Source organism: Marmota flaviventris, chromosome 1 (genome assembly GCF_047511675.1).
Source record: "Marmota flaviventris isolate mMarFla1 chromosome 1, mMarFla1.hap1, whole genome shotgun sequence".
NCBI lineage: Eukaryota > Metazoa > Chordata > Mammalia > Rodentia > Sciuridae > Marmota > Marmota flaviventris.
This window is the reverse complement of record NC_092498.1, coordinates 17,228,157-17,242,093: the sequence shown is the minus strand read 5'-3', so window position 1 is coordinate 17,242,093 and position 13,937 is coordinate 17,228,157. Positions and strand designations below refer to the sequence as shown.

At 36.5% G+C, this 13,937-nt stretch overlaps 1 protein-coding gene across 2 annotated transcripts in view; it reads right to left on the bottom strand.

Annotated features, from left to right (window-relative positions):
* Positions 1–13,937, bottom strand: part of Dgki (diacylglycerol kinase iota) — a 408,417-nt gene that overhangs the window by 181,968 nt on the left and 212,512 nt on the right. For both annotated transcript variants that reach the window (XM_027952172.2, XM_027952173.2), the window contains exons 10-12: positions 13,526–13,624; positions 6,388–6,470; positions 4,122–4,182 (exon numbers count right to left, since the gene is read on the bottom strand). In XM_027952172.2, the coding sequence (XP_027807973.1) occupies positions 4,122–4,182; positions 6,388–6,470; positions 13,526–13,624 (243 nt within the window). The remainder of the gene's footprint in view (positions 1–4,121; positions 4,183–6,387; positions 6,471–13,525; positions 13,625–13,937) is intronic.

The following is a 13,937-nucleotide window of genomic DNA, read 5'->3' as shown; positions in this document are numbered from 1 at the left end:
TAAAAAAAAATGATTTTATATTAAGTATCTTTATGCAACAGTACAATACAACTAAAAATTGATTAAAAGAAAAAAATGCAAATCATACAAATAGGAAATGAGACAACTTACTCTTGAACAACCAATGGATCAAGGAATAAATCAAGAAGGAAACTGAAGATTTCTTCAGACAAATGAAAATGGATACACAACAAAACAAAATCTATGGGATATAGCAAAAGCTTATAGCAACAAATATTTCCATCAAAGAAGCAGGAAGATCTAAAACAAACAATCTATTGCTGTATTTATTCTATTGCTGTATTCAATCTATTGAAAAGAAATCTGGAATTAGTAGAAGGCAGTAATAAAGCTCAGAGCAGAAATAAATAAAGATTACAAAAAATAAAATATAAAATATCAATGTATCAAAGAGCTGGTTCTTAGATGAGCTACACAAAATTGACAAACCCTTAGCTGTACCAAAAAAAAGAGAGAAAGACACAGCAAAATGAGACTCAACAATTCACACCAAGAAACAAACAGGATCATTAAAGGTTATGAACAAATATACACAAATAAATTTGATAACCTGGAAAAATGGAGAATTTCCTAGACACATATACCCTACCAAGATTGAATCATAAAGAAATTTAAAACCTGAAAAGACCTTAACAAGTAATTAGATTTAATCAGTGAGAAAAAGTTTCCCACCACAGAAAAGCCCAGGATCAGAGGACTTCACTACTTAGGTATACCAAACATTTAAAGAATGAGTATCAATTTCTCTTAAATTATTCCAAAAAGTCAAAGAAGAGGGAATTCTTCCAAACATATTCTATGAGGCCAGCATTATTCCAATACCAAAACCAGACAAGAAATAACAAATGAAGAAAACTACAAGCCAATTTCTTTGATGAACATAAATGGAAAAATCCCCAAAATACAAGTAAACTGAATTCAACAGCACATTAAAAAGAATATTCTTCTATACCATCAACTGGGATCTACCCTAGGGATGCAAGGATGGTTCAATTTATGCAAATTCAAAAGTATGGTACATCATCTCCACAGAATGAAAGACAAAAAGTTAAGATCATCCCAATACAGGCAGAAGAGAAATTTAATAAAATTCAACATCTCTTCATGCTAAAAATGCAGAACAACTTAGGTATAGAAGGAATGTATCTAAACATCATAAAGGCAGTTTATAATAAATCAACAATTAACATTATAATGACTGAAGAAAAGCTAAAAGTCTTTTTTAAAAATCTGGGGAAAAGACAAGGTGCCCATTTTCACCACTTTCACTAAACATAGTCTGGGAGTCCTATTCAGAGAAATTAGGCAAAAGAAAGAAGTGGAGGGTATATAAATGGTAAAAGAGGGAGCTGAACTATCACTGTATGTAGATGACATTATATAACACAAAGACTCCATAAAAATTATTAGAATTAATGAACAAAGATGGCAAAGTAGCAGGATTTAAAATCAACACATAAAAATCACTACTAGTGAATTATTTGAAACAGAAATCAAGAAGGCAATTACCATTCATAATAGATATAAAAATAAAATACCTAAGAATACATTTAACCACTCAGGTGACAGACATCTACAATGAAAACTATAAAACAGTGATGAAAAGAACTGGAGAGAACATTAAAAAGTGGAAATACACCATCAGTTCATGGATTAGAAGAATCAATATTGTTACCATGTCCACACTACTATCCAAAGCAATCTACAGATGTAATGCAACCCTTACCAAAATAACTGACGTTTTTCACAGAACTAGATACAAAATACTAAAATTTGAATGAAACCTTTAAAAAAGCACAGATAGCCAAAGACATCATGAACAAAAAGAATGAAGCAGGAAGCACCACACTACAAGGCTTTAGTAATCAAAACAGGATGGCACTGGCATAAAATCAAGAACACAGACCAAGGGAATGAATAGAGAGCCCAGAAGTAAATGCACACCTCTATGACCAAATAACCTTAAAAGAAAAACCAAAGTGTTCTAAGAATACACTTTAGTGAAATTATAGTCTTTTCATTAAAGGATGCTGAGAGAATCCAACTAGACCCCCACTTCTCACCCATTTCAAATATAAAGTAAAAATGGATTAAAGACTAAAATGTAAGACCTGGAAATAGGAAACTACTAACAAGTGTAAAGGAAACACTTCAGGATGTTGGAATGGGAAAGCTTTTTTTTTTTTTAACAGGATCCCAAAAGCACTAAAAGAAAAAGTGAAGATAGTCAGGGATTCCATTGAACTTAAAAGCTTCTGCACAGCAAAGGAAACAGCATGGTAAAGAGACAGATGATAGAATGGGAGAAAGTGTGTGCAGACCATACATCTGACATGAGGGGTTCATATCCAGAATATGTAAGAAATAAGAACACTCAATAGAAAGAAGAGAAATACCTCAATTAAAAACAGGCATTAAACCTAATTAGACATTTCTAAAAAGAAGACACACTAATGATCATAAAAAATTTTTCAACATCATTAATTATCAGGGAAATGTAAAACAAAGCCACAATAAAATGGCATTTCACCCCAGTAAAAATGGCCATTATAAAAAAAAAAAAGATAAAAAATGCTAGTAAGGATGTGGATAAAACCCTAGGACACTGTGGTCAACAGGAATAGCCACTGTATGATTTAGATACGAGGTGTTCCCCAAAAGTTCATGTGTGACAAAACAGAAGAACCAAGAGGTGAGATCATTAGATTTCCAGAGTTGTAATTTAATCCATGGATTAATCCACTACTATGGATTAACTGGATGGTAACTGTAGGAAGACAGGCTATGGTAGGAGATGATAGGACATTGGGGACGTACATTTGGAATTCATATTTTGTCTCTGGTGAGTGGAGCTGTCTCTCTGTCTCTTAGTGCCATATCCTAAATTGCTTTCCCCCACCACACCCACCCTTCCACCATGATGTTCTTCCTCACCTTGGACCCAGAGGAATGGTGTTAGCTGTCTATGAAATGAGACCTCTGAAACCAAGAGCACCAAATAAACTTTTCCTGCTCTAAAATTGTTCTTGCAGGTCTTTTGGTCTCAACGACGGAAAAGCTGAATAAAACAACCGCTGTGGAAAACAACATGGAAGCTCCTCAACAAATTAAAAACTACCATGGGACCCAGCAATTCTACTTGTGAGTATTTATCCAAAGAAATATAATCAGTATCGGCCTCAGCAGGAAAATTCACTGCAAAACTATTCAAAATAGCAAAGGGACGGAAACAAGCTAAGTCCACCAACTGATGAATGGATAAAGAAAATACTTAAGTATATACCATGCAATACTCTCCAGACATGGAGATCTTGTCATTTGCAGCACTTAAACAGGTGATGTTTTCTAGAGCTGGAGATTATTATAGTATGTGAAAGAAGCCAGGCATGGAAAGACGAGGACCACATGATCTCACTTGTATGTGGAATCAAAGCCAGGTTATCTCATAATGTGAGAGTAGAACTCTGATAGTAAGAGGAGAAGGAAGGGATGGGAAGGGATGGATGGAGAAAGAGGGATCACTGGGAACTAAGTCACAGTTAGGAGCAAGAAATTCTGACATGCTACTGCACAGCAGAGTGAACGAAGACATCCATGAGGTACTGTATGTTTCAAAACTTTAGAAGGGATTTAATATTTTCACCATAAAAAAATGATAACTGTTTGAAGGGATATGTATGTATAACCTGATTTAAACATTATACAATGAATACATGTATCTAAACACCACCTGACTAATATGTACAATTTTGAATTTTTATGTTAGTTTTAAAAAAATAACCATTAACTATAAGTGTGAATAAATATTTTTATTTTTAAAATGAATTTAACTGTCTCCATTCTTCATTTCACTGATATGCCTGTATCCTCACCTTGAGGGACAGGTATAGTGTATGTGATGAGTGAAGAGACTTTAGAAAGGTGGAGTAGGCAGCCATGAGGACAATAGCATAGTCTCTTCTAAGCCCTGGGGCTACAATTCACAGGGCAGACACGTTCACTTTATGGGGTTGGGAAGATCAGAAACGAAGACAGAAAACAGTCACATGGAAAACAAGAGGAAAGAAGGGAGAGAACCAGATTCTCTTTCAAGGACCTACCGTTCCATCCCCACCGCAGGCCAGAATTCTCAGATTAGGTACCTTCCTGTAGAGCTCAAGCCTGAAGAGCAAACAGAAGAAAAAGTAAACAAAAGAACAAGTACTGTGGGTAGCAAAGAGAAAACACAGGACATGATCGGGGAGGTGGCATCCCCTGGGAAAAATGTGCCATCCTGAGGATGACAATACCCTTAAAACTGGTCCAAGTAACCACAGGAGAACTCGTCCAGCAATTGGACCACAGGTAGAAGCCAACAGTATTTTAAATGGCCAATACTGAATGGGATTTGGGCGTGTCCCTGGGTTCTTATTTCTCATGCTTCCCTTTATTATATCAACTTGTATTTATTTTTTTCTCTTTAGTTCTTGACTTTTTCTCTTTTTCTTTTCCTATCATTCACTCTTCTCCTTTCTTAAAGAAAACCACCATTAATTGATAAACAATACCCCTTATATGTCTTCTTATTATTATATTAGCTTTTCCTAGAATTACTTAGTTTTAAATCTGTATTCCCACTCTTAATTCTAGAACTTTTTTTTTAGAGAAATGGAGATTTTCTCCACTATTGTTATAACCAAACCTACAAGTCTATCACTCAATGGACTCACTCACAGCCCTACTTACACTCCCAGCCCAAGAGGGGAAGATTTATTGATTTTCCTGTACTGTTGACTTTGCCTGCTGAGGACAGATTGTGTTCTCCTACCAGATGGCTCTCAAGAAGATGTAGAGATGCTGCCCCTGGTGATCATCTGCTACTTAATGAAGCTATTACTGGGTCTGCTCTAGAAAACATCACCTGTTGAAGTAAAAGGATGTTTTCTTTTTCTGAAAATATTTCCTGTCCTTTCTTACTTTCTATGGTGACCTATAAAGAATCTACCTGAGGTCTCACTAAAGTGATAAAATCTTATTAAGTGTCAACAGATAAAAATCACAAGCCAGCATAGTAGATTCGCCTTAGCACAATCAAATACAGAAAAAAATACAAAAGGCTTAGAGCAAACTCTAGTGGCAAAGAAAGGCAAAGATTTGGGGAATGACAAATTTAAGTTTCATAATTCATGTTCTTCTGCATGTTTAAAATATATAATCTATCCGTTCATGCAGGAATAGTATTTCTGTAGAAATCATCTGAGTTGACATCTCTTTGCTTCGGATATTGCTACTTATTTAAAAAACTCCTATCCTTTATGTTTTAAAGTTTAATCAGATAACATCAGAACTCTCTTAGTAGGTGGCTTTAAAACAGGAAGTACAAAACAGCAAAAGTGATCCGGCTCTTTTCCACCATGCACATTGAATCACCTTCATGTTGACCTAATTTTCAACATTCTAGCAAAAACAGAGAATGAGATTTTTGAGAAACTCGAAAAATGGATTGAGTAGGAATTTAAATGTTTTTCCCATGTTGGTGTAGAGCCCACAGTTAAAATCATCAATCAATCAATCTCTCAAACACACACATATGCACACATGCAAGCCCTCCAAACCAAATATTCACAAATAAATATGGCTGTGCTCCCCAGAGGTCAACCCACATTGCAAGTAAGTGTGCATCTCCAAAGTTGTACATGCATAAACAGAAAAATAAGGGGTCCTTTCTCAGTTCACAACTTGCTATGAATAATCTACAGTAGCACACAACACACATGAGCAGCAAATACATTGAAAGTAATCAATGAGTCAGCCATTGAGAAGTATGTTTATTTATTTATTTATTAGTTCTAATCAGTTATACATGACAGTAGAAAGCTCTTCAATTCATTGATGCAAATGGAGCAAAATTTTTCACTTCTCTGGTTGTGCATGAAGTAGAGTCACACCATTTGGGCAATCATACATGTACTTAGGGTAATAATGTTCATCCCATTCCACAGTCTTTCCTACCCCTTTCCCCCCTTCCTCATCTCCCCTTTTGCCCATCCAAAGTTCCTCCACTCAGCCCATACCCTCCCCATATGGATTAGCATCCACTTATCAGAGAAAACATTTGGCCTCTGTTTTTTTGAGATTGGCTTATTTTGCTTTGCATGATATTCTCCAACTCCATCCATTTTATGTTTTGAAAGAAAGTAACACAAGAAAGAATAAAAGAGACCATCAGATAACATTTTAAAGGTAAGAAAGTACAGGTGGGAGAGTAGAGAAGAGATGGTCAAAAAATGTTTCACAAGGTAATCAGGTAAGGAGCTTGACCCTCAAATCAGAAAGTTCTATCTTGCCTACAATACATTTGGATCCTGGAGGATATTCCAGACTTACGCATCTTTTGGCCCTTCCTGCGAAAGGTCAAAAACTTGCCGTGGATTCAGATACCACATGAACATCTGTAGGACTTTGGTTCCCTGTAGAAATAGAGAGAAAAAAATGAAAATAATAAAAATTTCCCAATATTAAAAAAATAAAAATGCAGAAATTTTCTAAAACAATATTTACTTATAAAAAATGTAGAAAAGTTGTTAAAATAATGAGCTTTGTTCACAGATAAACAAAGGTTGAACAGCAAAGTGAGATGCTAGTCTAATGTGCAATTCTGGGCAAGTTTCTTAATTTCATTAACTTCCGTCTCCCTTCTCTTTAATATAGAGATAAGATGCCTAGTTCACAAACTGGTTGCCAGTGTTAAATGCAATGGTCCAGGAGCACATCATAGTGCCTGGTGTGTGATAGGCACTTAATGAATGGTATTTATAACTTTATTAACATTGCCTAATGTGTGGAAATGCATACAGGAAAGATAACAATCAGCATCTGCAATGTAACCTAATTTTTACTTTTTGCACAGATTATTATTGTCTGCATAATATAGAAATTGGGTAGTATTGGCAAAGCATGATTTCATTTTTTTTCTAACAGTTACCGGGAATATATACAAGCCATATATATATACAAGTCTTATATAAAACTGTACCAAGTTAGTAAGACTATAGTTTACTTTGAGACTTTTCCAATCTCCATGTCTGTGTCAATTTAAACCAAACCTTTCTCTGTCACATGAAAGTTTTTGGAGTGTGTTAAATAACTATGACATGTATCAAGATGATCAGGGGTTTGGGGTTGTGCTTCAGTGGTAGAGCTTTCAACTAACATGTGCAAGGCACAGGGTTTGATCCTCAGCACCACATAAAAATAAAATAAAGGTATTGTGTCTGACTACAACTTAAAAATATATATATTTAAAAACAAGATGATCAGGAAGAAAGGCAAAAGGCAGTTTGGAAATAATCTCTTACAGAGAACTGTGCAAAAAGAAATAAATGATCTTTTCATTACTCAATACCAAAAGAGCTTTAAAATTAAGTGGGATGCCTCACTTTATGAACCTCAGAGCAAATAATATTTGATCAGATAAGCAGAGTTGGTCGGTTGTAATTCTGTTCTATTAGTGAATATCATGCTTGCTCTTTCCTAAAATATTCCTAAATTTGTATCATATCTACTGTATTTAAGAGTCATCCTCCTGTGGTAGAAAAAGCATGACATTTGAGTCAGAACTAACTTGGATGTTCTAACTGCGTGATCATGAACACTTACAATCTTGCAGAAATGCCGTGTATAAACCAGAAGGGACGTCTACCTTCCAGGGTGATTATGTGAATTAAGTGAAACGGGAGCAGTTATGTATCAAGCATGGTATGTGGCACAAAATAGACCTTGATAAATGTGAGTGCCTTTCTTTTTTGCTCTTTGTTAATCTATGCATTAAATTGCACTTGATGGTGTGAGGGTTAAAGCGTAGTTTGTAATTATCACATTGTTATGCCAGTTGCTACAGAGGCCAATGCAGGTCTTTTGTTCCAAGTATCATCCAAACCTGCAATTTAAAAGTTCTGCTTTATCATGTGCCTGCTATAATTTTAGGAATAACATTCTACTCATAATTATTACCAGCAGTCCTTCAGTTTCACCACAGGACATATTTTGCTCTCTGTCAAATACAAACAGATTTAGAGACATAATGCTAACAAAATTGGATCATTTTCTTTCTCCCCATGCTAGGCCTTGCTCCCAAGTGTGTTTGGGATTATTTCAATAATCTTTTATGTTTAATAAGTAACATAAGAGTCATTTTAATGACCAACCAATTTATAGAACATTTCCAACCAACTTGCTAGAAAATTAATTTTTCAGTTTTGGATTCCCTGAGCAGTGTGAATTGTTGGTGTTAATTACTCCTTCCTACCTTTGCTGTGCTAGAGTGCACATCTCAATCTCAGCTTCGCCTACTATGCATATGATACAAGGTGATTAACACCTTTCAGAAATGTAAAAATAAAAACATGGAGAGATTATTTTTCCTTAACCTAAAATTTCTCTAAAAGATGTGAACAGCAGCACTGTTTTGGTTTTGCTAATTTTCAATTTGTGTTAGTGGGAACCTAATTATCTCAAATTATTCTTTCCAGGGAAGGGTATTAATGAAGGCTGGTGAGTTGCTCACTGCATGTCCTGGGGAGGTGCCATTTGTGAAGCCATCTATTGGGAAGATGCTGCTTCCTGGGAATTGAGCAGGAATGACCAAGCATGGCTACCCTATCAGAGCTGACATTCAGCATGATATAATTACTTTTTTAAGAATAGAAGTTCAGTGGGTTAGACAAAGGGGAATGAAGAGAAGGAAGGGAGGATAGAAAAAGGAAAGACAGTGAAATGTGACATAACTTTCCTATGTATATATATGAATACACCACAGTGAATCTCACCATTGTGTACATCCAAAAGACTGGGATCCTAATTAGAATAAGATATATACCAAGCTTGTATAAATATATCAAAATAGATTCTACTGTCATGTATAACTAAAAAGAAAAAAATAATTTTTTTTAAAAAAAGTAATCTTCTTTCCAAGACACGATATTCATTAGGAAAAATAAATGTTTGAATAAAAGCAATTGAAAAAAAATCAATCCTAGCAGGTGGGGAAAAAAGGTCTAATTCACACATTTAAGTGAGTTCCATTAACTCTGCTGCCACCTCTAGGATAAGCTACTTTAGGGCTTTAATAGAGGTAATTTATTAAATAGAATTGAATGGCCTGACAAATACTAATTCACTGGGGAAAGAGTAATTTGTTTCTTTCTCAATGCAGGATTAAATCTACCCAGTCATTTATACAACTGTCAGTCACTAGCATGTCCCAAGCACTCCTGTAGTTACCACAGGCTCTGTGACAAACAAAAGAGTTGCTACTTTTCTGCAAGAGTTTGGTTTTCTCTAAATGAAAAAAAAAATAATAATTTACACATGAATTCCAATACACATCGCAGATATAATGCCCCACTGACCACAGAACTTTTTGAGATACTATGTGACTGGGTATTCCTGAGGGGTTAAAAAAAAATTACCCTTTCCAGCTCTCAGGAAAATGCATCTTCCCCTCAAATAAGTGGATTGTTATAGAAGGAAATGAACAAGGTTCATTCATTCCCCTGCTTTGTGCCCAGCAGTTTTAGGTGGGTGAATGAACCAGAGATCATCTTGCTCTCAGAAGAAAGTTCTATGCATTGTTCATAGAGGAAAATGTGGCAATAATGACTTGGAGCTACGGAGAAGCAATTAAATACAGGTCAGCTCAAACAGCACACAGATTCATCAAAGCACTGCCAACAATTCTGCCATATGATCAAGTCTTGGTTCTTATGGACATTATCTAGATCATGCAAGAGACAACTGCTCAGACAGTGTGAGCTAAAAAGTGTGAACTTCACTTTGTGGAAAACGAAGAATCACTGAAATGCTTTAATCAGAAATAGACCAACATTTTAATGCAGCACCAGTCTGGCTAAGACATGCAGGTTCTAGGCCTAGCAAAGAAGCCCCATGGCTTGGTTAGTGTCCTACCACCCCCAGGTTCCCACCAATATTACAATTTAGAAGAGGAGCTTTATACATATTTGTGGTTTGGGTGTTTTGATCCCATCTGTTGATGCTGGTTTACCAAGAAGATCTTGAGGCTGTATTTTAACACATGCCCTCATCTACTCTCTGCTCCTCTGTCCTCTTCCCAGGCAATGCTAACCCTTAGGGAGCCTACACTTCTATTTATCTCCAGGTTGAAACATCTCCATCACTGCAAAAACCAACTTCCTCATTGAAATTGTTTGTCCAATTATTTAGAAACAGATTGAAGACTGAAATTCCTCCTCTGAAGTATTTCCTCTTCATCTGCCTCTTCTCCCCACCTTAGTGTGACTGGCCCCTGACTTGGGAAGGAGGACTTGTCTAAGGGATCCTGTGGGCAGATGGTGGTATGGGCTCAGCAGCAACAGCCTGTCCACCGGCTGAACATCCCTTCCTCAAATGCTCCTGCCTGTCAGGACCTGGAGCCCTGACCCAGGGATGCAAGGTCTACCATCCCTCTGCCCTGGAACTGCACATAGGTCAGGGTAAAGAGCAGAGTCTCATACCCTCGACTCTCAGAACTGGATGGCAGAAATCATTCTAGTGTCAGAACATCTGCTTAACCCTAAATTTATAATGCAAATCATCTGGAATGAAGTAAAAAAATAAAAAAACATAGGGGTAGGGGAAAAAGAGAGAAAGAAAAAGCAAGCCAACACAGGGCACATTGAGAGGCAGCAAAAACTCTTCAAGACTCAAATTAGAAAGATGTTAGTGACTCTGGGCCATCAAAGAGAAATCATAGTTTTTGAAATTAAAGTAGAAGTATAAGGGAGGGGCCCTACTTCTTTAGTCCTCTAAAGTTCCCATACAGAGGAGGGGTCCATATTGAGGTAAGCTCTGTCTTCCATCTACTACCTCCTTCCTGCAGGGGGAGTTGTTCAAAGAAAATATTTCCATCTCTGATCTAAGTGCCTGTTTCCTCAAATAATTCAGATCTCAACAATAATTACAGCACTACCAGTGTCCAAGCCTTTGCAAAACAATATAGTCTCCACTTTGGAAATGTTGGAAAAACAGACAATTCTTGTAAAGCTTAAAATTAAAAAAAATATATAAACTAATGCATTTTTTTCAAAGAAGGACATAGAAGTAACTCCTGTGTTTGTTTATACCATGTTGAAAATTTTCCTGACATACATATAATAGAGTATAAGAAAAAAGCCACAGGTATTTTTCTTGCCAGGAGATGGCGCTATCATCCAGTAGATGAAGTTTCAGAGAGGAAATAAAATCTAAATATTTTATATCCAAAAACCAGATAATGGGATAAGTAAATTATTAGAAGGCAAAAATGAGGATCCAACTGATTTTTTTCCCTCTATTATTGGTAACACAGTAAGCCCTTGCCAATCAGAGTGGCTTTCTGGGCAGCAGGGGTTAGCAGCACCTGGCAGCTGGTTAGAAATGAGAGTCTACCCAGGAGATTCAGAGCCATCCCTGACTTACTGAGGCAGCATCTGCAACAGTAGCAGGATCTCCAAGCAAACTGCATATTAAATGTAATCACGCTGCTCTGTTCAAAAGCCAAAAGATTTCACAAACCTAAAATTCTTTAAAAACAGCAAAAACCTAGTTGCCTTTGCACAAATCCAAAATCCTCATCCAAGTTTTCCATAGGTTCATTCTAATCTTTATCTAATCCCATTTCCAATAACTTAATATGCACACTCCACTCACCACATTGTCCTTGAAGTGAATAATTTCCATCATGACATCTGATCTTCTATTCATATTGTTTATTATACAATTATTAGTCTGCCACGTACTGTGTGCTAGAAATAAAAGATTACCTATCACCCTGAAGTCATATCTTGCCTTTAAAATTTCACAGCACTTTCAGTCAGAGCCATTCAATTCAGAATAAACAGTGAAAGTTATTTGAATTATTTTGTTTTTCTATTTTGTGTCATTAAAAAACACAAATCCTTAAAAAATCACTTAACCCTATCTTCTTGCTTTCAATTTTTTTGTTTTGTTTTCTGTTTAATGAAACAGGGAATGACACTAGTCTCTGAAGACCCTGTCATCAACAATTTACACAAAGACTAGAATAGGAACAAGCTGTTTCTTAACTTGTCAGATCTATGAAGACAGGCACAACTCACAAGCTTCTGTGGGCCTAGGAGAAAAGTTTGATTATAATGATTTAGTAAATGTGTTTTTATGTGACCTTTCATGATAAAATGGATTTTATATGAACTGTTATGATAAAATAATTTGATACTAATTAGCATGTGGCACTCAGGTGGCCAAAATCATAAAGCCAACTACATCCACTTTGCTGTATTCCATGGTTCTCAACCATATCCCAACCCTTGGTAGGCTATAGGGAGGTGAGCTCAAGAGCAGTCATGGTTCAGGGCAAACTGAACCTCAAAGGGTAAGAAACCCATTCTTAGTTCCTCCTCTATGGACACTTGAATTCACCATCATTTTAATATTAAGATCATCATTCAGCAACTCAAAATCAAAGGATGCTGAAAAAGAATGTTTCCTTGTTTATAGTACATTTATTTCCCCTGATCTCTACGATGCCAAAACACATTCTTAGCATAGCAAGTTATCAAGAATCTTGAGAAAAGAAGAAAAGAGGGATAGGGATGTTACCTGTAAATCATAAACTCTCCTAAGAGAAGCCTTAACATAGTTAATGTGTCTTTAGTAACAATGACGTCCTTTGGACTACGGGGTTAATCCTAACTATAGGACTCCCTTCCTTACATGCAGAGGCAAAAGAGCTTCCAACCTCCAGTTGTTCACTGTGAAACCTCAAAGAATCTTGTCTCCAAATGTAAATTGTTCACATGAAAACACCAGAAATCAAAGTCTATAGAAGCGTAGATAAGAAGCCCCAGAGAGTGGGAAGAGAAATGGATGAACAAAGACCCAGATTTTAGAACAAATTCTATCCTTTAAAGAGCATTGTCACTTTAGGTGTGTCACTAAATATTTGTAAAGCTGTTTCTATATTTTCAAGGTAATCATTACCTACTAAAAGGGTTTGGGCAAGGACAGGATGAAATCCTTGGAAGCCTATATATTCTACAGCTTTGGTGGTGTCTGTTAATAATTGCTCTGACTCATGAGTCATCCATCTCCCTTATCTTGAGGAGAGGGGCAAAAGTAGTTGGGTCTAAGTTACAATGGGAAGAACTAAAGATGGCTTGATAGAGGGATTCCCAAGGAATCCCTTGGGAACTGTGAATCCCTGAAACAGTAACCAAGAGAAATTTGGGAATGATCTTTCTTGAAAACATATAAAGAAAATGTCAGTAGTTTGGAAGACCTCTGCCTCGGTCCAGTTGGAAGTAGAGGAATAAATCACAGAACCTCCAGGCTTTGCCCAGCCCAATGAAGCCAACAATAACCTTGTCCTGTGAAACTAGCTGTCGGCCAATGCTTGGGTTCCTGGTGGTGCTATTTTAATTAATACTGGGAATTATGTTTTCAAGAAATCATCTAAAGCTCTAAGTCAAACTCATGACAAATGACTCACCTGGTTTCCTCCACTCTTGGGGTTCACAAACACCAGCAAGGGTTTCATGAGAGGAGAAGAGATGGGTTTTATCACAAAAGGACGACCTTTGTTTTCCTGCTGAAAGAAGCAAGCAACACAGTTAGTACAGAAATCTACGCCTTGAAAGCAACCGCAAAGCAAAGAAAGTGGGAGCCCAACGTGGGCACTCCCTCCTACCCCTCCACCCACCAAAAAATCCTTTATCTTCTTTTGCAAGGATGACTCTTCATAGGACCCTCCACACATAAGTTGGAAGTCTCTTAAACTATAATTTGCTTCAGATAATTAAGCCTTGCTTTTGAGTTTACTCTGTGTACTCTAGGAATTCTAGAAATGTGGACTCTTATCATCTTCTTCTTTTTCATCATCATCATCATCTTTGGGACGAGGT